Source organism: Octopus sinensis, linkage group LG6 (genome assembly GCF_006345805.1).
Source record: "Octopus sinensis linkage group LG6, ASM634580v1, whole genome shotgun sequence".
NCBI lineage: Eukaryota > Metazoa > Mollusca > Cephalopoda > Octopoda > Octopodidae > Octopus > Octopus sinensis.
Window position 1 is genome coordinate 87,281,573 of NC_043002.1, and position 27,177 is coordinate 87,308,749.

The 27,177-nt window shown below is 36.0% G+C and overlaps 1 protein-coding gene and 1 long non-coding RNA gene across 3 annotated transcripts in view; one reads left to right on the plus strand and one right to left on the minus strand.

Annotated features, from left to right (window-relative positions):
• Nucleotides 1–27,177, minus strand: part of LOC115213404 (transmembrane protein 272-like) — a 275,325-nt gene that overhangs the window by 94,905 nt on the left and 153,243 nt on the right. For both annotated transcript variants that reach the window (XM_029782355.2, XM_036504138.1), the window contains one exon: nucleotides 17,346–17,608. In XM_029782355.2, coding sequence (XP_029638215.1) covers nucleotides 17,346–17,570 — 225 coding nt within the window. In that variant the 5' untranslated portion in view covers nucleotides 17,571–17,608. The remainder of the gene's footprint in view (nucleotides 1–17,345; nucleotides 17,609–27,177) is intronic.
• Nucleotides 942–27,008, plus strand: LOC118763985. Its single transcript, XR_004999756.1, has 3 exons — nucleotides 942–982; nucleotides 13,777–13,780; nucleotides 26,901–27,008. It is a non-coding gene; the product is annotated as an uncharacterized LOC118763985 (long non-coding RNA).

Consider the following 27,177-nt stretch of genomic DNA (forward strand, 5'->3'; position numbering starts at 1 on the left):
CCATGTTGTAACTTTATTCCTCTGATATATTATTCTATACACATTTACACAAATTTGGAAATATATATATATATAATTAATTTGGGAAAAACGAATTTCCAAATCAATCAGGTACAACCCTTTAGCATTACATGCAGCTGCATATTGTACAGTGGGGTCTTGATTATCATATATTTATATATTTATCTAGAAATATACAAAATATATAATAGAAATCAATAATAATTCAGTTTTTTGGATTAATAGATATGCGGGTATTCTATTTCAGATAATACAAAAAATAATTTAATGAGTATATCTAAAGGTAAACTCGTGGTGTCTATTTGCACGTCACGAAATAATACTTTAATAATACTTTAACCTTTAAAGTATTATTTCGTGATGTGCAAATAGATACCACGAGTTTACCTTCAGATATACTCAATAGGTTTTTTTTTGTATTATCTGAAATAGAATATCCGCATATCTATTAATCCTCAAAGCTGAATTATATATATATATATATATATATATAATAATAATAATAATAATAATAATAATAATAATAATATTAGGGAGTATATCCATACTTACAGGGAAAAATTAGATTTAGGAGTAAATCAAATTTCACAGTATAAATATAAATTAAATTAGAGATAAAACCACTATTATGCAAATCCCTGTTTGATTTGCATAATAGTGGTTTTATCTCTAATTTAATTTATATTTATATATATATATATTCTTTTACTCTTTTACTTTTTTTCAGTCATTTAACTGGGGCCATGAAGCGTTTTAGTCGAACAAATCAATTCCAAGATATATATTTTAAGCCTAGTACTTATTGGATTGCACACTTTTGAAAACTGCTAAATTACGAGGACGAGAACAAACTAACACCGGTTGTAAAACAGTGGTGGTGGGGCACAAACACAGACACAAAGATGCACAACAGTTATATATATATATATATATATATATATATATATATATATATATGTATGTATGTATACATATAACGGGAAGCTTTATGAAAATAGACAAAAGACGAAGGCAGGTTTACGGAAATAAACAAAAGACGAAGGCAGGTGGAATACAAACAAACAATTGTATTAGTATGGCGCTCAGGAAATATAAATGAAACAAGTCTTTAACGTTTCGAGCCTACGCTCTTCAACAGAAAGATACACAGAGAAAAAACACAGAAAGAAGGAGAGAAAAAAAATATGCGTGCAGAAGCTAGCGAATCAACATGGCGATCTGATTTCGGCCAGAAGTCAAAGATCAAACATGAGACGCAAGAGCGATATGTATGTATGTATGTATGTATGTATGTATGTATGTATGTATGTATGTATGTATGTATGTATGTACGACAGGCTTCTTTCAGTTTCCGTTTACCAAATCCACTCACCAGGTCTTGGTCGGCTCGAAGCTATAGTAGTAGACACACAGACAGCAAATTTATCTCGCATTTTAAACTTATGAAATTTATCTCAGCGAGCACTTTTGAAAACCATGTCTTCTCATTCGGAAATATATACGGGGATTATCAAATACTCTAATAAATATATGGAAAGTATTTTGAGAAATCGCACAGCGTACCATAACTACGTGAGATATTCAAGATCTGTAATAATTATTGGAAGATGTTTAAATATCAATTGTCCATGAAATTTGTTGAATTTGACATTTGAATCCCCCCTCCATCACCTTCCTGTACTTCTTACCATTTGACTCTGACATTATTGGTAACGATGCTCCAGTTATTGGTATAGTTTGCTGTATTCTGGGCTCGCTCCTCCCCCACAATCACCATTGCTCTAATCAAAACGAAAATATATAAAATAATATTAGTATGGAATAATAAGCTTAGAAATAATGATAACGACGAGATAATGATGATGATGATGATGATGATGATGATGACGACGACAGTCTCCAAGACAACGTTAACAATTCCACAAACATCTTAACTTTCTTCTTTTCCCCTGCTACAACTCTTGCCGTAGATGCTGGAAGGGCCTGGAAAATCATTATCTTCTACCTCTCCCCTTCCTCTCGCCCCCTCTACTTCCTCTTCCTTCTGTTATTCTTCCTCCTCGTCCTTCTCCTCATCGTTTTCCACTTCTTCCTTCTCTTTCTCCTCTTTCTCCTCCTCCTCCTCCTCCTCCTCCTCATTCTTCTTCTTCTTCTCTTCTTCTTCTTCTTCTTCTTCTCCTTCTTCTTCTTCTTTTCTTCTTCTTCTTCTTCTTCTTCTTCTCCTTCTTCTTCTTCTTTTTCTTCTTCTTCTTCTTCTTCTCCTCCACCTTCTTCTCCTCCTTCTTCTTCTCCTCCTCCTCCTCCTCCTTCTTCTTCTTCTCCTTCTTCTCCTCCTCCTCCTTCTTCTTCTTCACCTCCTTCTTCTTCTCCTCTCCTCCTCCTCCTTCTTCTTCTCCTCCTTCTCCTCCACCCCTCCTCCTCCTTCTCCTTCTCCTCCTCTTCTCTTTCTTCTTTATCTGCCTCTTCCTCCCCTTCGTCTTCCTCATCTTCCTGCATCTTCTTCTCTCCCTCCTCTTCATCAGCATCCCCACTACCACCACTATCGCCACTGTCGCCATCATCATCATCATCATGGTGAAGATATGTCTATACAGAAATAAAAGGAGGACTTTGTTTTGATTCAGACATTACACACGTGAACTGATACGAGAAATAAAGCAAATTCAGAAGCATCTGAAGAGGAAGAACTACTACTACTACTACTACTACTACTACTACTGCTGCTGCTGCTGCTACTACTACTACTACTACTACTACTACTACTACTACTACTACTCATATATTTTCTGAACCACTGGTGATTTGAAGTACTTGAACTACTATAGTAGTTACCTATACAGAGACTTTTGAACAACTCAATGTTAAATCTTTGTCCCATTTTTTATTTTTATTGTTTTAAATACCGATTCGGCAAAAGAGGCTGAATAGAGTAAGTACTAGTATCTCGATTTGTGCGACTAAACATACCCACCTTCATTTATTTTTCATTTTCATTTTATCTAGTTTCAGCTCACGAGCTGTAGCCATGCTGGGGCACCGCCATTCATTTATATATAGATAATATATATATATATATATATATTATATATATATATATATAATATATATATATATACTAGCAGTATCGCCCGGCGTTGCTCGGGTTTGTAAGGGAAATAACTATATAAGCATTTTTAGAGAGTCACTTCCCTTATAAATTCGGGCTTTCTTAGCCCTTTTTGTTTTGGTGTCTTCAAGCCATGAAGTCGTTGTTCTAAAAGAACGCTGGTTTCCTTCACAACGCATTACGACGTTGATTTCTTTACACTCCCTTCCCCACAGCTTCACGAGGGAGGGAAGGGGGAGAAGCAAACAGGTGCAGCTGTGAGCGTGGACGCCAACTCCGCCGCCATCGACATACGATGCATTTTATGCATTAAAATGGAATAGAAAATGATGTTAAATTATTTTTAAAATCGTAGACTCATCGTTGACGCGCGCTAATAGTCAGACGGGCTCGATATGAATCACGAATTTGGTTAAACTGCACCGCAAAATGTGGGAGAAGTTAGGAATGTAAATCGAAGGGGACAGACACTCACACAACTAGAGTTTTATATATATAGATATATGTATATAGCATTATTAAATCTCAGAATGAGATTGAAACAGTAATCGCTCGATAATGTAAAGTATAGAAGCCATCTTATCATGGCTAACCACATTGGGGAGGAGGTGTTACTGTAGCTTTATAGCCCCAAGAGATCTTCGTCTCTAGCTGGCTTTAGACACAATATCAGTGTCCTTGGAGTATTTGCAAAGGAGGCCACCCCTTCCTCGCAAGCCTGAGTGATACGCTCGAACTAGTTTCGGGATTGTTGTCCCTCGTCAACGGGCGGTAACCGCCAGGTCGCGATGAAAGTGAAGGCTCCTTTGCAAATATATATAAGTTTTTCTAATGGCGTCTGCCACAGATGTCGAAAGACGAGCGATTACTGTTTCAATCCCATTCTGAGATTTAATTGTGCTTACTGTTCGTTTTTCGACATCTGTGGCAGACGCCATTAGAAAAACTTATATATATTTGCAAAGGAGCCTTCACTTTCATCGCGACCTGGTGGTTACCACCCGTTGACGAGGTACAACAATCCCGAAACTAGTTCGAGCGTATCACTCAGGCTTGCGAGGAAGGGATGGCCTCCCTTTGCAAATACTCCAAGGACATTGATATTATATGTATATATATATATATATATATATATATATATATATATATATATATATATATATATATATATATATATATATATATATATAAAACACCGGTGGTTAAGCGGTGATGGGTGGACAAACACAGACACAATCGCATAAACACACACACAACACACGTACGTACTTATGTTTGTATTATGTATGAGTGTGTCTGTGTGTGTGTGTGTGAGAGTAAAATTATGTAGATAGGGTTAAAATCCAAGCTGTGTCCTCTTGAAGCACACCTGATTATTCCAGTACTCAAAAGTCATATGTTGATGTTATATTTGTGTGAGGTATGCATAAGTATTGAAAATTCTGGAAAATATTTTTTTGCAGAGTAATTACATATCAAAACAGGAGATTGTTATTATTTGATTCTCTATTTGAAGCACTTCTGATAAGAGATATCTAATATGTTTCTCCTACATGTACAATTTTAGAACTAACATTAGCAAATGAAATATGTCTAATGGTAAAAAATAATATAAAAAAACTGTAGCTATCTCCATATATATGTATGTATGTATACATATATATATATATATATTATATATATATATATATATATATATATATATATAAATTATAAATGTATCGTTCAAATGCACAGAAAACAAAAGACAAAGACAGATGAGGTATGTGTGTATGAGGGAGAGCGCGTGTGTATGTACGTGTAAGCGGGTTTACGATTATATGTATGTATATATATATATATATATATATATTTACAAGAGTGTTGGGTTGGCAGTGTCGTTGAAGCACCAGGCAAGATGTTTCGTGGCATTTACATACTGCTCTTTATGTTCTGAATCGAAATCATGCCCATAATGTCTTCCATCCTTTCGTGGTCGATAAAATATGGATACAGTCAAGTACGGGGATCCATGGTATCAACTAAGCCCTCAGCTCAAACTTACTGGTCTTATGTCTAAATGAGGAATAATAATTTTTTGTATATGTATGCGCCCTAATTATAAATAAAGAAGATTAAGTTAATTGTAGAATTACATATCAGCATCTAAACCCTACGTTACGACCCTATTTTCTGAAGGGCGTAAAATCAAACTCCAGTGCAGATAAATACAGAAAATAGGAGAACAATTGAATATCCTTCAGAACCAAGTTTGTAGGAAGAAGAATCCACTAGAATGTCTGTCTCAGATCTCCTGTTTCATGAGGTAGGAGCTTATCCGGATTTTGGAGGTTCTTAGACTGAAAGCACAAGGTTCTCTCTTGAGCGTTATGCCATTTCGTCGCAATGTTAACTCTGAGGAGTCACTGGTCCTCATTTTTTCCGGAATGTGCTGCAGCAACGTGAAATGAAGTGCCCTGTTCAAGGGCACAACTCGTTGCATGGTCTGAGAATCGATCACACGGCCTAACTGAAGCCAAACATTCTTAACCACTAGGCTACATGCCTTTACATGAATCTATTAGATTATTTAAAAGGTCTATATATTCACAATGTTGGGATGCACAATAATATCTGATCTAAAGAATTTGTGGAATATATGAAATAAGAATTTTATTCATGAGCAATGTTACATGTAGAAATCTCACAACGGTAAAATATCTCTTAAATAGACAGAGAGGAAATATTTTATACAAAAGAAATTATAGAACTATCATATTTGATTGTGGACGAACATATGTGACTCAAAATCCGTTGTGATGATGCTTACCACTGAAGAAAATAACCATCACATAAGTGAGAGGTAAGATAATGTAGTCAGGTATTGAAAAACATTGAAGTAACACATTCATTTTATACTAAGAATCGTGCAGTGGAACATAAAGAAATTTATTTTGCAGCAGCATGTATAATAACTCTGTAAATCCGATTAGAACAGAAACAGCTATATCCGGTCTCTGACGTAAGAAGACATTGTATATAGAGAAATACTAGAGATATTTGTCGATTACTTGAAGTGTATTTAGATATTTTAAGACGAGCTTTAGAAAGATGTAAAATCGTATGTGAGCTGAGCTTATGACACAGTTTTAAATCTCGGTTGCAAATATTTCACCTCACTGACATGAAGTTAAACTTCTTTTACACAAATCAACAAATGACTTGTTCTGCCATTGTTTTTATATACAGTTTCTTCCTCCCACATTCTCTCGAGTGTTGACAGCACTTTATTTTTCCATTCTTTCTAAATTTTTAAAAGGATAACGTACACAATAATTGTATTGGATCATCCCATAAATAATGCGGCTTTTTTAAAAATACTTCTTATATTTTTCAAAATATATCTTCCAAAATTCACTTGTTCGTGACGAAAACTACTCCTCCGCTACTCTTCTTACCACGTCTACAGAATTCATATTTTTACTGTCCAAATGATTTTGAAGGCTGCGGAATGATAATAAATGATAATCAGATGGGGCAATTTCTGGCATAATTTCCCATTCAATCTACTCCAGCCTTTGGAATGTCATCCTCGCTGTCTGTGGCTGAGCGTTATCCTGATGGAAGAATACCCTTTCCTCTTGAAACTAAAGGTAGTCGTTTTTCTTCTAGCGCTGACTTGAATGACTGGCTGAATGACCAAATCCAAGTTTCTCTTCTAGTTCCTCAAAAGTTACGATGGGATTTTGTTCCACCAGGGTTTGCAGAACATTCTCGTCGAGCGCTACAAATTTCCCAGGACGAAATTCGTCTTCTAGGATGCAGTTTCCGGCTCGGAATTTCTGGAACCACTGTTGACACTGGCTTAAGCTTATTGTCTGATCACCATATACTGCATTAATATTCCTCGCACTTTCCGTTGCATGTTGCCTTTTTTGAACGTATAAAGCAAAATATACCGAATATGCTCCTTTGTCATTTTCGTTATAGCTTTGAAAAAAAAAAAATTTAAATCGAACTGCACTTTTCAAAACTTGCACTAAAAGTAAAGTGACTTTTTATTTCCTAGAAGGGGACAACATACAGGGGACATCACAATCTGATTTTGGTGTTAGATGATCGAATGGTTATAACGTAAATATGAAATTAAAAATTTACAAAATTTGAAAATATAAAAAAATCGAATGATTGGACAGATCGGTAGACATTACGGATGGAGTGGGTGGGGGTTAATTCCGACCATACGAGCACCAACTCTGCGTATCAACAGCCAAGGCATCCCTAGTTCACCCTTTATCGGTTGTTGGCAGCAGATAGAGCGTCTCACAAGCGGTTTCGAACTCTTCCACAAGAAGTGGAAGAGCTGTCTTTCCAGCTTGATCAACCACGAATCAGGGTAAGGAACGACTGTTAAGCGGTAGGTGGTGACCGATGCGATGAACACATTGGCCACCTCCGTCCTCCCTTTGAGGGATAGCCACCGCCAAGACCAGGTCTTGACTATGTGAGTTGCTCTGCTCGATACCCCCGCCCAGTTCTTCTCTATTTGGATGTCTGGTCCGAACCAAACTCCTAGCAACTTAATCGGACCCTCTGTCCACCGTCCTACGACGCTGTCAGGAAGCATCGACTTGCCTCCCCAGGTGCCGAGCTGCAAGCCGACTGACTTTTCACGATTAACTTTCTCTCCATCCACCGTCTCGTAAACCTTAATGGTCTTGCCTACTCTCTGTAGGTGACCCATTTCGGTTACGATGATGGTGATGTCATCCGCGTAAGCTGAAACCGACTTTCCACAACCTGGCTGTCTCGGGACGCCGTTCAATTTTTGCAGCAATAGCTCAAGAGCCATTACGTACAAAAGCGGGGAGAGCGGACACCCTTGACGAACCGAGCGTCTGATGCTGAACGGCTAAGATAAAAAGCCGTTCACTCGAACTACTGAGTCGATGTTGTCATAAATCTGAATGATCCACCTGAGGAAGCCAAGGCCCAGGCCGAACTGCGCCACCAGAACGGACACCAGGTACTAATGGAATACCCTATCAAAAGCCTTTGACTAGTCTACATGGACCACTACTCCGCCCTTGCCAGAATCACTATTAAACCCCTCTAAAGTGTACCGTAGAAGATAGAGATTATCCTGAATGGTTCTGCCGGGAACGGCACATGTCTGTGCTTCCTCGATTAGACAATCTGTGGTACGCGCCAATCTTTTCGATAATACTTTAGCCAAAATCTTCAGCTCTGCGTTTAGCAGAGTGATGTACCGAAAATTATCAATGGAATCTCCTTTGTCAGGGTCCTTTCTGACAAGCATCACCACTCCCCGGCGCACAAATCTGCCAGTTCGCATAGACATTCGCCAGCAGGCGCCCGAAGAAGTCTGGCATACTCTTATACAACTCATAGGGTAGACCATCCAGCCCCGGTGCCTTGCCCGCACCGCAGTCTGCCATAGCCTCAATTACCTTCTCCGGCGAGATCTGCCCTTCACAGTACTCCGCGTCCCGCCCCGAGAGGCGCGGCAGCCCCGCAAGAAAGTCCGTTAGGTCCCTCCTACTATCCGGTCCGCCCTACCCCCGAAATGCTGGGCGAAGTGCTCCTGAAAAGTCCAACACATCTCCTCGGGCTCGTCTATCAACTTTCCTCGTTGGTTCGTCAAAGATCGGATTGTGACTTGGACTAAGAATAAATGCAAAGTAAAATTACTATCTGCTTTTGTAGCAAGTTGATGTACGTAGTTTATTCCGTGCCCCTCCGACTTTTAGTTCATGGAATTGAAAAAAAAACTCATTATTTTTGGGATAACCCAGTATATAATTATATCACTGAACAAAATATAAATATCACAATATACGAAGGAAGCAAGCAAGACTGCACTCCTAAAAGGCAGAAATATAGCATTAATAATTAATTATTCTAGTTCAAACGTGTCTGTAGCCAGGATATATACTCATCTGTCATTTTATTGTAATAAACATTACAAGTTTTATCATGTATATAGTAATTACTAGTATAGGTAAAATTTAATATGATAATTACGTTACTTCACCTCCCTAAATCCGGACGTTCCCTTCGACATGCCCTCGTTGAGAACCTCTTGTGACCAGATCAATGTTTCTCATAGGACTGCAGTTATAAGAAGTGGAGAAGGTTGCATACTATGTTTAATATGATTAGGATGGTTTACAACTGGCTCAACACCGTAGCACAGAAAAAGGAATTATGAGAATAAACACTATTGTCTCAAGTTCGCTTCGAGTTCAGTCCTATTGCTTGGCACCTTGGGCAAATGCATTTTAATCTAACCCCGAAACAATCAATGCGTTGGTAGACGAAAACTGTATGGAAACACGTCATTGATGTATATTCTAGATAGTCTAGAAACGTAAACAAAGTGCAGTGATATCTATATTAATCGAGAATTATGGTAGCAGCTCTCCGGAAATTTACCTTCTACCTTACAATTTTCACAAAGCAAATTATTAAAAATTTAGAACACATCTTAATCTGAAATATTGATCGTATTTATAAGCTTATTGTCTATTTGCCCTAATTGTCCGAGACATCCGTTGGATGATAGAACAAAATATAATATCGATTGGGAAAACAGTTCGACCTATAAAGAACTACTAATAGCATATGAGAATGATTTGTTGGATTAACACACATTGAGAATCTTAATATTTTATCTATATACTGATTGATTTGTTGAAGCGTACCAAACCTACTTAAACACTCAAAGAATATGTCTTCAGACTGGCATTGTTGATTCTCTTACTAACAATTATATCTCAAGAAATATATGGAGTAAGAAGCTTAAAATATCTGTGGCAGACTGAATACTATAAAAACAATAAGAAGTTGGTGCATATTTGCCAAAAGATTAAATGCAATGAAGTTTAAATTTACAAAAGAAAATAGAGACAATCTTGAAATAATCCTTTCTACTATACGAACAAAGCCTGAAATTTTTGGGGAGCGGGCTACACGATTTCAACGACCCCAGAACTTCACTGGTGCATATCTTATCGACCCTGAAAGTTTGAAAAGCAAAGTCGGCTTCAGCGGAATTTGAACTCTGAATGTGAAGACGAACGAAATGCCGCCGAGCATTTTGTCCGGCGTGCTAATGATTGTGTCAGATCACCGTCTTACAAAGTTGAAATAATGGGAACACTATCGAAAGCAACTGTGTGTTTAATACTATAATCTATATTATAATAGAGAAAGCTGCTTATTAATTAGGTATGTAAGAGTTACTAAAGAAAAGCAATTATAAAAGACTTGACCGTCAGGAAATTCCTTTATGAATTCATGTTCCAAGGAATTTTCTATAATTTCGATTTCTGAAGTTTATTGAATTTTTTAACTCCAATTTTTCACAAATTTAAATATTCGTTGCATCCACTGTAGAGTATTCCGTCTTTATTTGCAGCCTCTCACTCTCTATTTCAATATTTTCATTTCAAGTTTTAATTCGCTATTTGCAAAATCCACAATTTATTCTGTATACGTAATGTAAAAACATTATTTATTGAATGAAATTTTGTTTGTATACCTGTATAATGTTTGTAGAATAAAATTAAGAAGTGATTTTGGTTGTTATGGCTGTTTGGAACACTGATTTTGGTCATCTTTAATACTTCAAAACCATAGGAGGAGCCTTTTCGGCAAAAAAAAAAAATATTAGAGGAAAAGGTGAACAATTCAATGGAGGATTGGCTGTTGTTTCTAGCACAACCCCTCCCTTGTTTTCACTCTTACATGTATTGATGTATTTTCAATATTTTTCTTCCATTAAACACATTTTATGGAATGATGATTCCGAAGCACGCGTGGTCCATTTGTGAAACATAAGCAACAGAAGTAATTTGTAATCTAAATTTTTACCCCCACCTCAATCAAGTGATTCCATGTGTAAGTTTACGTAACTCCTTTTTTAAATCACTGTGGATAAATGCCAGCAATAATCTTCTCAGGCTCTCCAATATTTTAAATTATAAAAAGAAATAATCAGTGGCAGGGAATGGGGTTGCAAAAAAAAAAATCATAATTTTTCAAATTTTATGTTTTGTAGCATATAAATTTATATATAGGGGAAAATACTGAAAAACATCAATACATGCGAAAGTGATAAAGAAACAAGGAGGGTTGTCTTGGGATGTGCTAGAAACAGCAGCTAAATCTATCTTCCTTCAATCACTTACTTTTTCCTCTGAACATATTAACAATTAAAAAAAAACCATTACCGAAAAGGCTTTTTCCATGGTTTTAAAGTACAAAAAGAATTGGCCAAAATGGGTCCAGAGTGGGATGATGAGGAAAGATAGCGGGATAGAAAATATTTTCAAAGCGGTTTTCATACAAAGATGAACGTTCTAATTGATGTATCAATACCAGCAGATGACAACGTGTCTCTAAAAGAAATGGAAAAACTTTCAAAATACAAAGACCTGGAAATTGAGGTAACTCGAATGTGGAATCTAAAAACAGAAGCAATCCCTATCATAGTAGGCGCATTAGGTATGATAAAAAAATATTCAGAGAAATACATAACAAAAACACCAGGACTTACAAACACATAGTCAAGTGTTGAAAGAATTATTTGGGGTTTGAAACATAGGTGTTTCGTTCAACATCCTTAAACAACCCTTATTCAAGGAATTTTTGAGCGGGGAAAATTCTAGGTGTGTCCACACCTCCAAGGCGATGCGCTGTTTATCTTGATATAAAATCACTATGTCGCGCATGGTTGTGATGTTTGTTCGTGATGTACCCTTATCAGACGAGTAGTCATGATGGGTATACTGGTCTTCGTATATTTTACCCCAGTGTCACTTTGATGGCATGCACTACCCTCTCACTCAATAATGATAATAATGATGATGATGATGATGATGATAAAAATAATAATAATAATAATACTGAGTAAAAAACATTCTTAGAATCTACCAAACAGAAACTTGGAGGAAAAACTCAATAACCCTTCTTTATAAAGAAACAAAAAATTAGAGACTAGAGACTAACTCCTCCACCAAGCGGCCGTAACGGCGATGTGTTTCACAACCCATCACCAAGAACGTGTTTCCCATTCGCTTTGGTAAGTCTTATGTTCATGCTGTATCTTTGCCAACGACCATGTAGAATAATATCAATGCAGTTGAAAACGAAGACCACTCATCTAACCGTACAAGAATTAGGTCTGAATAATGGAAAAAAAATTTTAATCGAATGAAAAAAATCAAAATGAAATTTCAAATTATTCTGAATTGGGAAAAAAGACGCTTTATGCCCAAAATCCCATAACATTCGAGCAAAAAACCAAACAACTCCCCCCACCCCGAAAAAATGAGTGTTTCAGAAGCTGAGTTAAAGGGAGAAACAAAATCTCTGATTTTAGTTGCACATGAAAGATAACAGTCTAGCCATGAATAATTACTAAAGCAAAACTAATGTAAAAGGATGTTAACATCAATTGTAGACTGTTTAATTAGTACAATGAGACATTAATTGACTACATCATTTCTGGCTGCACAGTCATTGCCAAGTCCAAGTATATTCAGAAACACGATCAAGTTGGCAGCTGTGTCTACTGGACAACATGCCGACACTTCGACGTTGATTATACCATTCCTGTTTGAATCGAAATATCGCCAAAATAAATTACAAGACAACAAAACAACGCTCATTTCCCTATATTACACTGAGAAACATGGTTTTGTCGTCTAGTGTTGGAGACATGTTTCCTGGTAATTTGGAGGTGCTGATTTCAAAAATGAAATCCATTTTGCTCTATCACGTCGAAATTTTTCACAAACTCAAATGTCCATTTTTCAACATTTCTAAGGATAGATTTGGCTTCATCAAATGCAGACCTATGTATGGGGCTTTGGCATCACTTCAAAAACAGTTTTTCAATATCATTTAAAGTAAATGTAACCACAAAAGTGAAAACATAAGTCATGATATGAGTATTTTCAGTAAATAAAAAGCATCCAACTTGAACAACTTTCACTATTTTAATCTAACCAGTTTTAAATGTCATGATGATGACAGAATTGTTCTTTTTACAATTAGATGTTAATAAACAACACATTTCTGTGGTCCTTGACATCATACACGCATCATATTTGTGGAATTTGTCTTCAGATATGCCCATGCTGTGCTTGATTTAGTGTGACCATCATTGCAAATGACTAACTTGTAAACCAAGTGACACATATTTTCTTGAACCATTTACTATTTCATCTGATAATTGGTATTTTGAATTCTTTTCATATTTTGATTGTGAGACCACTTGCGACAAAGTCACTTTTATCAAGCATGGTCATAGAACTTCATGGTATGTATACTCTTAATTCAATTGGTATATTATTTTATACACACATACATATATGCATACGCGCACACATACTTACATATGTATACATACATACATACATACATACATACATACATACATACATACATACATATATATATATATATATATATATATATATATATATATATATATATATATATATATATATATATATATATAATATATATAATATGTTTTCAGCGGTGTAGAATTTACAATGTAATTATTCTTTTTCATTCCAGGTGCCATTATATTAAACATTTGCGAAGAGTAACCATGCCGCGCACAAAATATTCAGCAGAACTGTCAGATTTTCAAAGTGGTCGTATTGTTGGGCAATCTGCGAAAAATTGCCGAAAATCTTCAAATTCCTCTTACTACTGTTAATAGAATTATAGTTAATTCTATTGCTCTTACAACTGTTAATAGAATTAAAAGCCAAGGAAAAGAATGAAAAGATTCTCGTCCCGGCCAACCTGGGCCCTCGGAAAGGGAACTTCGCTGTTTGAAGAGAATTGTGGAAAACGAACCCCGTTCGAAGGCTTCTGACATTGCAAAACAGCTAGCAGTTAGTCCAAGAACGTGTGTTACATATCTGCATAAGCTTGGGTATTATGGACGAGCAGCTAGAAGAAAACATCTCCTTCAACCAATTAATATCAAATAAAAGATTTTGAAAATTAAAGGTGTCTATTTACTTGCTGCATGTCTGTGTATATTAACTCATTAATTTAGGTGTTATGAATGACATTGTATTTATGGAGTGACTTTAGAGAAATAGATTACAGGTTTGCATAGGAGTTCGAGATATGGTTTCGGTTGCAGTTTGGAGCCGTGTAATTTTTATGTAAGCTAAATTTTGCTCACAGGGAGCTGAGATAAATAAAATAGAACTAAACATTTTTTTCAGTTAAACTTATTCACGAGTAACCCTCTGGCTTCATCAAGGAACATACAATTCGTTTTGCAAAATGCCATAACAAGAAGCGCTGGTGAAAAACACTGTAAATATACTCAATTACAAATTTTCTGGCAACTAGAAGAAAAAAAATATTGCTTTCCTTTTCTTGAGAGGAGGGAATGAAATTAGAAGAAAAAAATGAGAAATGCGAAGGAAATACAGTAGTTTACAGTTCATTATGCGTAACACGGTTAATCAATATTGGCTGTTTGGAAGAAATCTCTTGGCACGCTTCATGGTCATTGTTGTTTGTCAACCGAAGAATATCGTGACTGGAGATATTATAACATCAATATGAAAGAAACACAAAAAAACAATTTATAGATAATCACAAAGAAAAGATTTCATTGTAGAGAAAGGTAGATTCAATCTCTGCCTATCCATTTTTCTCTTTTTCTAATAGTTCTCCTTGTTCCTTACCGTACCGTTTTTCAGCCCTGCCTTTCTAATATACATAAAAAAAGGGGATTATTTTTCTTCTCCACATATATTTCCGCTTCAAGAAGCAAAATTTTTGAGGTTTCACTTAGTGAATGAATTCATATAATTTTATTGTTAATGACATTTTGTATTTTTTTCTTCTAATGTAAAGCTTCTCTTCACTTGGCAGTTTGTAAAATAAAAACAAACAAAAAAAAAACGATTCACTGAAAACATATTTGAGATGGAAACAAATTAAACGGATGTGCAGCCATGAAAACACTTCTATTAACTCCACAGTGATATGAATTCCAATAAATAGAAGGTGTGAGTTTTAAGTTTAATTGATAGAATAATCTGTAATTGAAGATTGAAAGTTTGGCAATATTTTTCACAATAATTCCACAAACTATCTCCACCAAATTGACATATCATTTACGACCTAACGGAAAAGTAATAGTACAAGAATATGGAAGCGTGAAAATAAGAAAACCATGCAATTGTAAAGCAAGAATAACAAACGATTTTAAGGTCACATATTGCGGTAGGTGTTGTTGAATAAACCAATTCCAGTACTTTTGCCTGATGATGAAAGACGAATTTGATTCAGGAGAAACTGTATAAAGTTAGGTCGTAAAGTAACATAACAAGTGAAAGAAGCTTCAAGATATTTTATAAATAATCGCTAATAGATTTTATAGCAGAGAAAGATGGATAAAATATTGAGAGACATTACCACAGTGTTTTACCCACACGCCACTATGTGACTTTTAAACTGCATACGGATTGGTAAAAACTGTATTCTAAAAATTCAGCTTGATGGAGCGTTCTAAGAGGACATACAGTTGTCAAGAACTCAACTGTCGATTAAAAAACTTTTTAAATCTGATTATTACTCTATGTATATGAGTGCTAATTTAACTTTATGAGCATTACAGTAGATTTTTTAATGTTAAAACACCTTAATAAAAACGTGAAAGCCAGAGCATGTTTTGACTTTATTCAATTGATATATTATTTTATACACACATACATATATGCATACGCGAGTGCATGCGCGCACACATACTTACATATGTAAACATACATACATACATACATTGCGTTCGTCATGTGTTGAAGAGATGCGGGGATATGAGATGGTGCAGCTGAATCGTCAGCCTACTGAATCCCGTTCACCGTGGTTGAGAGTATATTTGATGTGGCTTCAGGCAGCGAGTGTCAAATATGCAGACGAGAAGACTTATGAATTCAAGGACTCGATTCGGAGAATCGTCGGCCCATGCAGAGGGGTGAATACTCTGGTGAGACCATCCAATGGCACCTTACTGAGAGGGAAAACTGCAATACTTCATAAGTGGATCGAACCTTTTCAAGAACTTCTAAATCGGTCCAACACCACGGACTCAACGGCATTTGAAGAGAAACCAGATTTCCCTATCCTACAGAACATGTCAACCCAATAACAATTGATGAGGCTCAAAGGGTCATCCACGGTCTCAAAAACAAGAAGTTTCCCAGTAATGATGGAATCCTGAGTGAGATCAACATGTATGGTGGGCCTTACCTTACTTGCCATCTTCACTCTTTATTTCTTCTATTTTGTTAGGGAAGGCTATACCTAGCGCGTGCAAACACTCCAATATCGCCCAATCTACACAGGAGACCGTGAAGAGTGCAGCAACAGCAGGAGTATCTTTCTTCTGAATAACGCCGGCATTATTCAATGTGGATTTTGGCATTATTCAATGTGGATTTTGACCAGAAAGAAGCACTTCTGACATAATATCTGTAGTCCGTCTTCCATTTGAAAAGAAGATACACACACATTCAAAGGAAACGTTATTGTATTTTTATTTGTCATTTAGTTATGTCCCATTCTGGTGTAACTCACGATCATCAAAATATTGCCATGCCCCATCTTAAGAAACTCTACCGATTCTGATAATCCACTATTTTGCTAATACATCAAGGCAAATGGATTATGCTAAACTTGGTAAAAGGTTCAACGTATTATCTTTAAACAAAATTCTTTCAGGAAATATCTATTTTCACTTTTGAATGATTTACCTTTTTCTATTGTGCTTATATTTCGAGCCGCATCAACCATGTTAATATAGCTGTAGATTCCATGTAGTGTAATATAATATATAATAAGTTGATCAAATTCAAGTATTTGTTAGATAACCAAGGCCGTTAACCTTTTGGCATTATCATTATTGGAAGATTTTCAACTGAAATGAATTATTGATTGTGGAACAAGGCAAATAAAATAGAGAAACACCCCATTATGTTAAATTGAATGGAGATATAGACACACTACCCTGTAATGGCGCTCTGGTATTTGAAAGGAAGACTACAACAGTTGATATAAGATAAAGGCCAATAACTGCCACACGTTTGGGTGTTATAGTTCATAATAATTGAAGTCAGATAAGGATAATGAGGAAAAGGTGTTTCAAGATAATAAACCGACGTAAAATATTTACCACAATTGTTCCGACAATATTCTTTGCGGGAGGTGATGAAGCGTTAGTTGAGGAATCCTTGTCTTCTGATTCTGTGCTGTCCATAACAACAATAGCAGGTGTTAGGCCCGGTGTAGGTCTCTTAGTAGACCCGCCTCGTGATGGAGTCCGTTTCATCGACTGGCTTCGTGAATGAGTGCCGCGGCTTTTCCGAACCATCGTACCTTTCCTTGTTAACATGGACATCTTTTCAGGTTAGTGTCGTTCAATTTCACAAGAAATGCCTATCAAAAACAAATTAAAATCATTTTTACTATAAATCTTAGCAGAGAGAGTGGTAAAATATAAATGCTAGAAAACCGGAGGAAATATTTTATAAGTCATAATAATTGTCCTCATAAGATTGTCTCTATTGATTTTCTATAGAGTTCATAGCCAACTCTGTAAGTAACGACTATGTAAACAATGCGATCGAAGACAGAAAAATATGTGATGAATGCATATGCATATTTCGAGAATCATTGTTGTTTCATCAGCACCTCATCCAACCTATCAACTATCCATGATTACATTGCTTAAATACCCACTATATTTAATATAATTAGTCGTGTGTTGTAGTAATATAACGAATTATAGGCGCATTACCAGTAATTAAATATTCATACGAGTTGTCACAAATGTGAATGTATTTAAATATGCATATTGGTTTACCTTATTGTGTTACACAACTGAACCTAGCAATGGGCGTGGATAGATGATCGGTTGGATAAGGTGATGATGAGAGAACAATAATTATCGAAATATGCATATACAAACATTACTTATTTTTTCCTTCTTCGATCGCATTGTGTACATTGGCGTATTTGTTTACGAAACGTCGTTACAAGTGCTGGCTTTGAACTTTGAAGTCAACGGAGATAACCTTATAATGAAAGTGATGATAAAACATAGTATTAATTGACTTAATAAACCTCAAATATACTTTCTAGTGTGACGTAGTCACATAACGAAATACTGCTCACTTGCCAGCAATAAAACGCTTGTCCCGTTGTATATAGAAAGTGTGGCCATTTTCTCTTCATCACTCAGGGTAGATGTAATAAGTACAAATGATACACACCTGACGATTTAGTCAGCTATAGTTTACGCTTATTACGCTTAGATAAACTATATCACTACTGGATGATTTGATATAGCTTACTCTTACTAGACCACCCAAAGTAAACGCTGGTATAATAATATCATTATAGCTTTATTTTATCCCACTGATTCAGACATCCCGGATTACCGCTTCACTCACGGAGCTGAGGTTTTTGGTCAATTCAAGAAATCATTATTATTATTGGAAAGAATGGAAGATGGTAGAATTGGAAGAGCGTTGGACAAAATGTCTTGTGGAATTCAGTTAATTCCTTTTACGCTCTGATTTTAGTTGCCACCCAGATCATCTCTACCTTTTCATTCTTTCGGAATCGTTGAAACAAAGTACAAGTCACAAGTATTGAGAACAATTTAGTCGACTGACGTACTCATTCAAATCTCAGGCCAAATACTTAGTGTTATTTCTCAGGCCAAAAGCTTAGCGGTATTTTGTTCTGTCCGAGGTGGCAAAATTTGAAATTATTATTATTATTATTATTATTATTATTATTATTATTATTATTATTATTATTGCTGTTGTTGTTAAAGCAGTTAGCTGCATTCTGAATTCAAATTCCGCCGAGGTCGACTTTGCCTTTCATCATTCCGGGGTCGATAAATTGAGTACCAGCGAAACACTGGAGCCAATGTAGTCGACTAGTCCCCTCTCTCCAAATTTCAGACCTCGTGCCTTTAGTAGAAAGGATAAAGGATTGTTATTATTATTATTATTATTATTATTATTATTATTATTATTATTATTATTATTATATTATTATTATTATTATTATTGTCGTCGTCGTTCTTGTTGTTTTTACCGGAAATGTGCTACGTTCCTGAAGATATAACTCTGTCTTGTTATGTCGAGTGTCGTAGTCGGTACATGAAGTTATAAACAGTTAATAATGGTGCTATTCAATTATACTATATACATAACACCTGCCTCTACTCAATAAATTGTATTTGTTAAATTCTCTCTCACATACACAAACATAGATGTATATGTATACACAATATACAGATATCTAAGTGTTCTTTATATACATTAATATAAACACATACATCTGTACTTATACATGCGCACAAGCATACATTACCTACATATATACTTACACTCACAAGTACACACACACACACTAACACACACACACTAACACACATACATACATACATACATACATATATACATACATACATACATAGATACATAGATACATAGATACATACATACATACATACATACATACATACATATATTATATCAGGTGCAGGCGTGGATATGTGGTAAGAAACTTTCTTCCACAGAAAGAGGGAATGAAGGCACCCGAGGAGGCGGAAGACTCCTCAAACATTGGGTGCTCCACGAAGGATCCTAGGGATGAGGATGGGGAGGCGAATCTCCCGGTCATGGAGGAGAGGCACCCTCCCTCAGTTGAAAAGAAAAAAAAGAGGAAGAGGAAGAGAAACGGGACATTGCCGGCAGTCGGTGACATAGTACCGGAACGTCCCGGAACTACGTCGGTTGGGGTTGTGCCACCGGCAGGAGAAGAGATACCGTTGGCGGGAACTGTGCCGCCAACGGAAGAATTGCATATCCCGCCCCCTTAGGATGACGAATTATTGATCTTCTTCTATAGAGGCGGAGAGGTTGAAAAGGAGGTGGAAAAGCATCATCAGGGAGCACCTTTAGCCTTCACACAGGATCCCGAATGGCCTCCGCAGATAGCTGTGGAGGTCATAACTACCAACTTTCGACACCAATAATGACCTTCGAAAAAGAGTCCGATTCAACTTCCAACTGTTCTTTCAGTTCATTACATACATTCAGTCATGACTGCTTTTGATTTCCCGTGAACGAGCGAGGCACAAATATTGCCGCAACTCTTTTCATTCGCAGTTCCTTGCTCAAAATTCATTGGCAGCAGCTTCAAAACGCACCAATCATATCAGCAAGACCATTAATTGTTCAGTGACGGTCCTTCAACATCAGTTCATGAATTTTCATGTTGCTTTCATTCGTTCGGGAGGTCCACGGGCGCCCTGAACGAAATTGGTCTTCAAGCGATAAGTTACCATTCTTATAGCGTGAAAAACCAGTTGTATACTTGTGTTTTGCTCATCGCAGCGTCCGACAGCTGTTTTGGCCGCCATTTCCCCCAATAGAAATCAGAATTTCATGGAAGCACGCCGTTCCTTCGTTGACGAACACGGAAGAAGCACTGTAAAACAAAGACGCACAACATGGTAGTAGGAGTACAGCCGACGGCGGGCTTGTCCCCGAGAGAACGTTTAAACAGTTAATAATGGTGCTATTCAATTATACTATATACATAACACCTGCCTCTACTCAATAAACTGTATTTGTTCAATTCTCTCTCACACACACAAACATAGATGTATATGTATACACAATATACATATATCTAAGTGTTCTTTATATACATTAATATAAACACATACATCTGTACTTATACATACGCACAAGCATACATTACCTACATATATACTTACACTCACAGGTACACTCACACACACTAACACACACACATGCATATATACACACATACATACATACATACATACACACACACACACACACACCACACACACACACACACACACACACAACACACACACACACATATATATATATATATATATATATATATATATATATATATATATATACATATACATATATATACATATACATATATATATATACATACATATATATCAGGCGCAGGTGTAGCCGTGTGGTAAGAAACTTCCTTCCTAACAACGTGGTTCCGGTTTCAGTCCCATTGCGTGGAACCTTGAACGAATGTCTTCTATTATAGCTTCGAGTCGGCCAAAGCCTTGTGAGTGGATTTGGTTAACGGAAACTGAAAGAAGCCTGTCGTATATACATACATGCATGCATACATACGTACATACATACATACATACATACATACATACATACATACATACATACATACATACATATATATATATATGTGTGTGCATGTGTCTTTGTGTTTGTGTATTTGCATGCTGTGATTTAGCGGTTCGTCAAATGATACAATAAAATAAGTATTAAGCTTAAAAAATAAGTCCTGGGCTCGATTTGCTCAACTAAAACACTTGAAGGTGTTGCCGCATCATAGCCGCAGTCAACTTACAGAAATATATATATATATATATATACATGAGGCTAGTTCTGGTAGAGGTTACAATTACCGTCTAGGGGATAAAAGTATCCCAAATACTACAGGTATATTACCTTTATTTTAGCATAGGCATAACATTTTTGCCCATGTTTAAATAAATAAGTGTATATATATATATGTATATATATATATATTATATATATATATTATATATATATATATATATATATATCGTTAATCCAAACAAGAAAACACAAAAAAACACAACGCAAGTACGTGGAACAAATATATTATTATTGGACGCTCAGGAAAGAAGGAAAGCAGGAGGGTTTAACGTTTCGAGCGGAGCTCTTCGTCGGAAACATAGGAGAAGGAAAGATCCAGAGAAGGGAAGACAGAGGAAAAAAATCGCCAACAGTACACACGAGGTCACATTTTGAATATATATATATATGCATATTACTTGCTTTCGTATACGATGGTGTACCCAAAAGAAACCGGAAGTCTGTAATGTTATTTTATTCACTTAGTTTTACGAGTTTACACCTTTATCACTTTCAAATTCTTCCTTTGAAGCATTGTGTTGGTTCAGACGCATTTTCCACTGTTCGAAGCAGTGTTAGAACTCTTGAGAAGTGATGCTTTTGTACGCCTCCGTCATTTTTTTCTTCATGTCTTACACATATTTGTTTGTCCAGGTGAGAAGCCCTCGTAGTCCTGGACACACATATAGCCATACCTTCTTCCGGCATGCAATGAGCGACCACCAGCATTATTCATAACAAGCAATACCTTGAATTCATACAAACATTTTGGAGGTATTCCTTGGCTTTTGGTAATCTAGGCCTTGAGGTTGTCCATCCAGTGGACAGACAGCAGGTTTTTATTCTTATTTTTGAAATCTCTCGCGTTCGCAAACTTTTAGATAAGTCCTGGTTTCATCATAGAGCCAGAAACATTGCCACACGTAATTAGCATCACTCAGTCCTTCTGTGCTTTAAATCCTGGGGTTCTGGTTTCGTTCTTCATGATGTACGTTCTGGAAGGCATCTTCTTCCCGAACAAGCCAGTCTTGTCCATGTCGCAAATTTCTTCCAGCTTGTATCCCTTGTCCTCGATGATCTGCCTGAAAGTCTCGAGGTACTTCTCGGTGGCTTCTTTATCGGCTGATTCTGTCTCTCCATGCAGGGAAACACACTTTGTTTTAAACCGTTTCTGGAAATAATCAAACCATCTTTTGCTGGTTTGAAAATCTTCTTGGTTGCGGTTTTTCTGTACCTCCTGCTCCGTCTCCTCAGTCGAACTGTTATAAATTCCGTGCTTTCTCGCGGATGATGTTACCGCTCAAGGGATGTTTTTCTTCTTGCAATCACTAATCCACAATGCCAAGGCAGATTCCATCCTGACCAAGTGCCTACTTCTCATTATCGTTATCTTTTTGACACTTTCACAGAAACTTACTGCTCCAGTAGCGCTGATCATCACCTCGTTCTTCTTTATGTAGCGTATGGTGCTTTCGTTGACATCATAATAGCTACATACTGTAGCATAACTTTTACCTTCGTGGAACATATCCAGCAATTTTGCCTTCGCATGGAATATTATAACCGTTTTCTGACGCTAAGATTCACTGCCGGAAGCCTTGGAAAGTGAAGGGCATTTGGGTGGCATCTTAGGGCTTTAATAACAAGCTACGAAAAACGCAGTACTCAACAAAATACTGGAGTTAGCTACTAGAGGCAGGTTTTCCAAAAGAAAACCTAAAAAAAGAATCTTCATCGCGTCTAATATGCGCATACTACAAATGGAAAACTGAGGCGTTATTAAAAACAATCATGGTTTTGAAAAATTTAGTTTGTATTACCAGTAGATACAGTAATGTATACTATGATAATAAGAGAGAGAGAGAGAGAGAGAGAGAGAGAGAGAGAGAGAGAGAGAGAGAGAGAGAAAGTGGGGGGACCAGAAAGTAAACTAATTTCAATGAGGTTATATTGGCTCACGACTTTAAAAATTATCCTGTTGAAATAAACAGTGTATGGTCAAATGTAGCGATGATTTTTTAAAAAAACGCATGTATGTGTGAAATAAAGATAGATGTCACTAAATTAATTAGGAAGCTTTGATTGAAAGCATGAATAAGAGATACAAGAATCACTGTACTTGTATCTAAAAAGATCAAGCGATGTGATGCGCGGCTGTTCTAATCAGCTGCGAAGGGGCGTCCAGTAAACCGACGAATACAGTATATTATTATTATTATTATTATTATTATTATTATATTATTATTATTATTATTATTATTATTTTTATTATTATTATTATTATTATTATTATTATTATTATTATTATTAACTATTTAGTCTTAAAAAGTTTGAAAAAGTATACATTGCCATGAAGAAAGCTATAAAAAATCGCGGAGGATATTTACGATTCCGCGAGTATGTGGTGGCTTCCGTCAGCAGAGCAATTATTAGTTTCGCGAATACCCGGGACCTTGAATGCCGAACCGCGAATAAGTGGGAGTACACTGTATATATATATATAATATATATATATATATATATATATATATAAGTTTAGAGGGAAAAACTATAGGGCAGATATAAATATATATACACGTAAATGTCGAACAACGAGAATGAGTCTCAACATCGCATTGGTGGATAAAATTTCTTTATGTATATATTAAGGCGTATTTTGTGTTTGTCCTCACACTGCTTTACAATCAGTCGTTGTTTGCTTACGTCCACTGTAACTTCTGGGTTCGAGAATAGAAACCGATAGAATAAGTACTAAACTTAACAAAAATAAGTACTGGTGGCGATTTGTTCGACGAAAACTGAGGTGGTGTGCCAGTATGGTCGGAGTCCCATGACTTAAACAAGCAAAAAGTACAAGAAAAAGTTCTGTAGTTCTTTTCTCTAATGATAAGTATTTCTTATGGATTTATTAGAATAGTTTAATGTTTCATAAATATGAATAGTCATCACATTGAACTTTCAGCAATTAAAATTGATTTCTTCTCTGAAAACAAACAAGTAAACAAACTATTCGATCGTAATCTGATTTAAACATTGATATGTAAAGTGATATAAGATTCATTGAAGATTATTATATATTATTTATGATTGGTAAAGAATATAGACAAAATGAAGTTTCTAGTAAAAGGTCATTTATTGACGGAATTTTAGTTTCCATGATAAAGTGTGCTTTCCTGTTTATTTTTGTTCAGACTAAGTTTTGGGCGACATATTTGAAAGTCAAATGACTGACTTTACAAATATTGATATTACAATAAAAATGGAAGACTAATTATTAGACTTGAATTCAAGGATTAACTTTTTATTCTAAATTAAAGACTATTGATAAAGAACATACATAATATTTTCAATATTTTCATGTTTCCGTAACTTACCTATCTCACAATACCGTTTCTTTCATTCTGTTTACAGGTATAAAGTTCTTAGTTTTCTCTTTTGAATTTTAATTATTTTCTCTCTTTTTATTTCCACTTTTTATCGTCGATGCCATCCTCCTTATCGTCATAATTTTCATTTATGACTTTTCATTTCTTTCTTATCACTGCTATTACATTCTTTGCTCTTTTAGTTTCTTTTTTTCCAGTTTGCATTGTATGAACTTGTAAGAATAATTAAAACATAGTTTATCATAAATGAATATTAAATTCTATTTTGCAATAACGGCATCTAAATTGCCCAATACCACAATAATATATAATTTCTTTCTTTTCAAGAGCCATTCACCGACTCTTGGTTATAGTTCTGTAAACACCATGATTAAAACCCTTTAGCTTACATTAATCAGAGAAAAATCACTTGCAAAACATGTTTCTCGTAAACATATGAATTTGAAACAACAGCCATAGTTTTAGATCGAATATACTTTATGTCGCGTTGTTGCTGAGCAATAAAAATGGATCGTGTTTTACTATAAATGTGCATTAATCAACAAGTTGGGGTATCACAAAACATCTTAATACTTGTTTGTATATATGAAGCAAATTAGCCTTGTAAATCTTACTTCTATTAAAGATAAATTTATGTGAGAATTTTAGGTTAGTACTAATGCGAATGAACTATACGTTAATTATATAGTATTTACAATTTATAACGATGTATTGAATGTAATGATAAATAAAATAACCTACACTTGATTGGTGCATTTTTTTATATACCTACTTAGGAAGAACACTGAAGTTTATACTTAACAGAAGAGGCTTAATAAGACGAAAACATATGCAGAGTTGTTTTCCGAAATTGCTGAAAAAATTAAAATAATGTTAGACGATGCCTAACATTAAATTTTTTCCCTCACGATGAGGATTGTTTTTTCACCACCGCAACATTATAATTCGTGTTATGAGCCTGCATTAAATATGTTAGCGTAATCTTAACTCATTAAAAGCTCGTTGGTTCGTTCCTCACAAAACGTAGTGGGGCTCTCAGGATATGAAAGATGAATTTAAGAGTTCATCGTCCATATCTTCCTACATATTTACACTTTATCTGCTCAATAGTTCTTTCCATATTTGACCGTGATCCTCAGTCTCGCTCGTAATCGATCTCTAGATTTATGATTCACCTAACTTTACACACACACACACACACACACACACACACACTCACTCACACACACATACATACAGATGCTAAGTGGTAAAGTATAGGTCCTACAGAAGCTGATTGACATTAGTTGGCATAAAATGTTCACTCTTTTTAGCCAGTTCAAGTTAAGAGATGGAATTATTTGTTGGTTGACTGCTAGTGACTAATCGGTGGTTGCAGAATGGGGATACCTCTAGTGCAATAGTTAGGGCAGCCTCTCATGTTTTCGTTAGAAAATATAATCAATTAAAAATTTTAGTGGCAATTATCCAACAATACTAAAAATTAAAGGCGAGTGTCCATGTGGTCAGAGTTTATTCGCATGATCATAAATTCGATTATCAGACTGGCGGTGCGTTCTGTTTTTGAGCTAAATCTTCAGTTTGCGCTGTTCCGGCCCACTCAGCTGCAGAGGACTGGCGTTCTGTTCAGAGGAAATGTTGACCTGCCCAGCGAGCCAACTGAGTCGTATTATTCGAAAGTTTAAGCAATGAGAGGAAGCGCATTGTCACTAGCGAAGAAGTCTTTTACGTTTCGAGCATACGCTCTTGGACAGAAAGGAACACAGAAATAAACAGGGAGAGAAAATAGAAAAACGGTTTAGTGGCTAGCGGTCTATCCTGGCGAATGCCGGACAGACGGTTCACACAGGAGAGCTGATGAGCGCAGGGTTACATAACCGGACTGTTACCTAACATTCCATTGAACCCCTAGTGCGAAACCGAATGGTAAGATTGGCTGTAATAGATTTATAATATTATACATGCAATACACACATATAGTGGAGGCACATGGCCTAGTGGTTAGAGCAGCGGACTCACGGTCGAGGGATCGCGGGTTCGAATCTCAGACCGGGCGATGTGTGTGTTTATGAGCGAAACACCTAAGCTCCACGCGGCTCCAGCAGAAGGTAATAGCAAACTTCAGCTGACT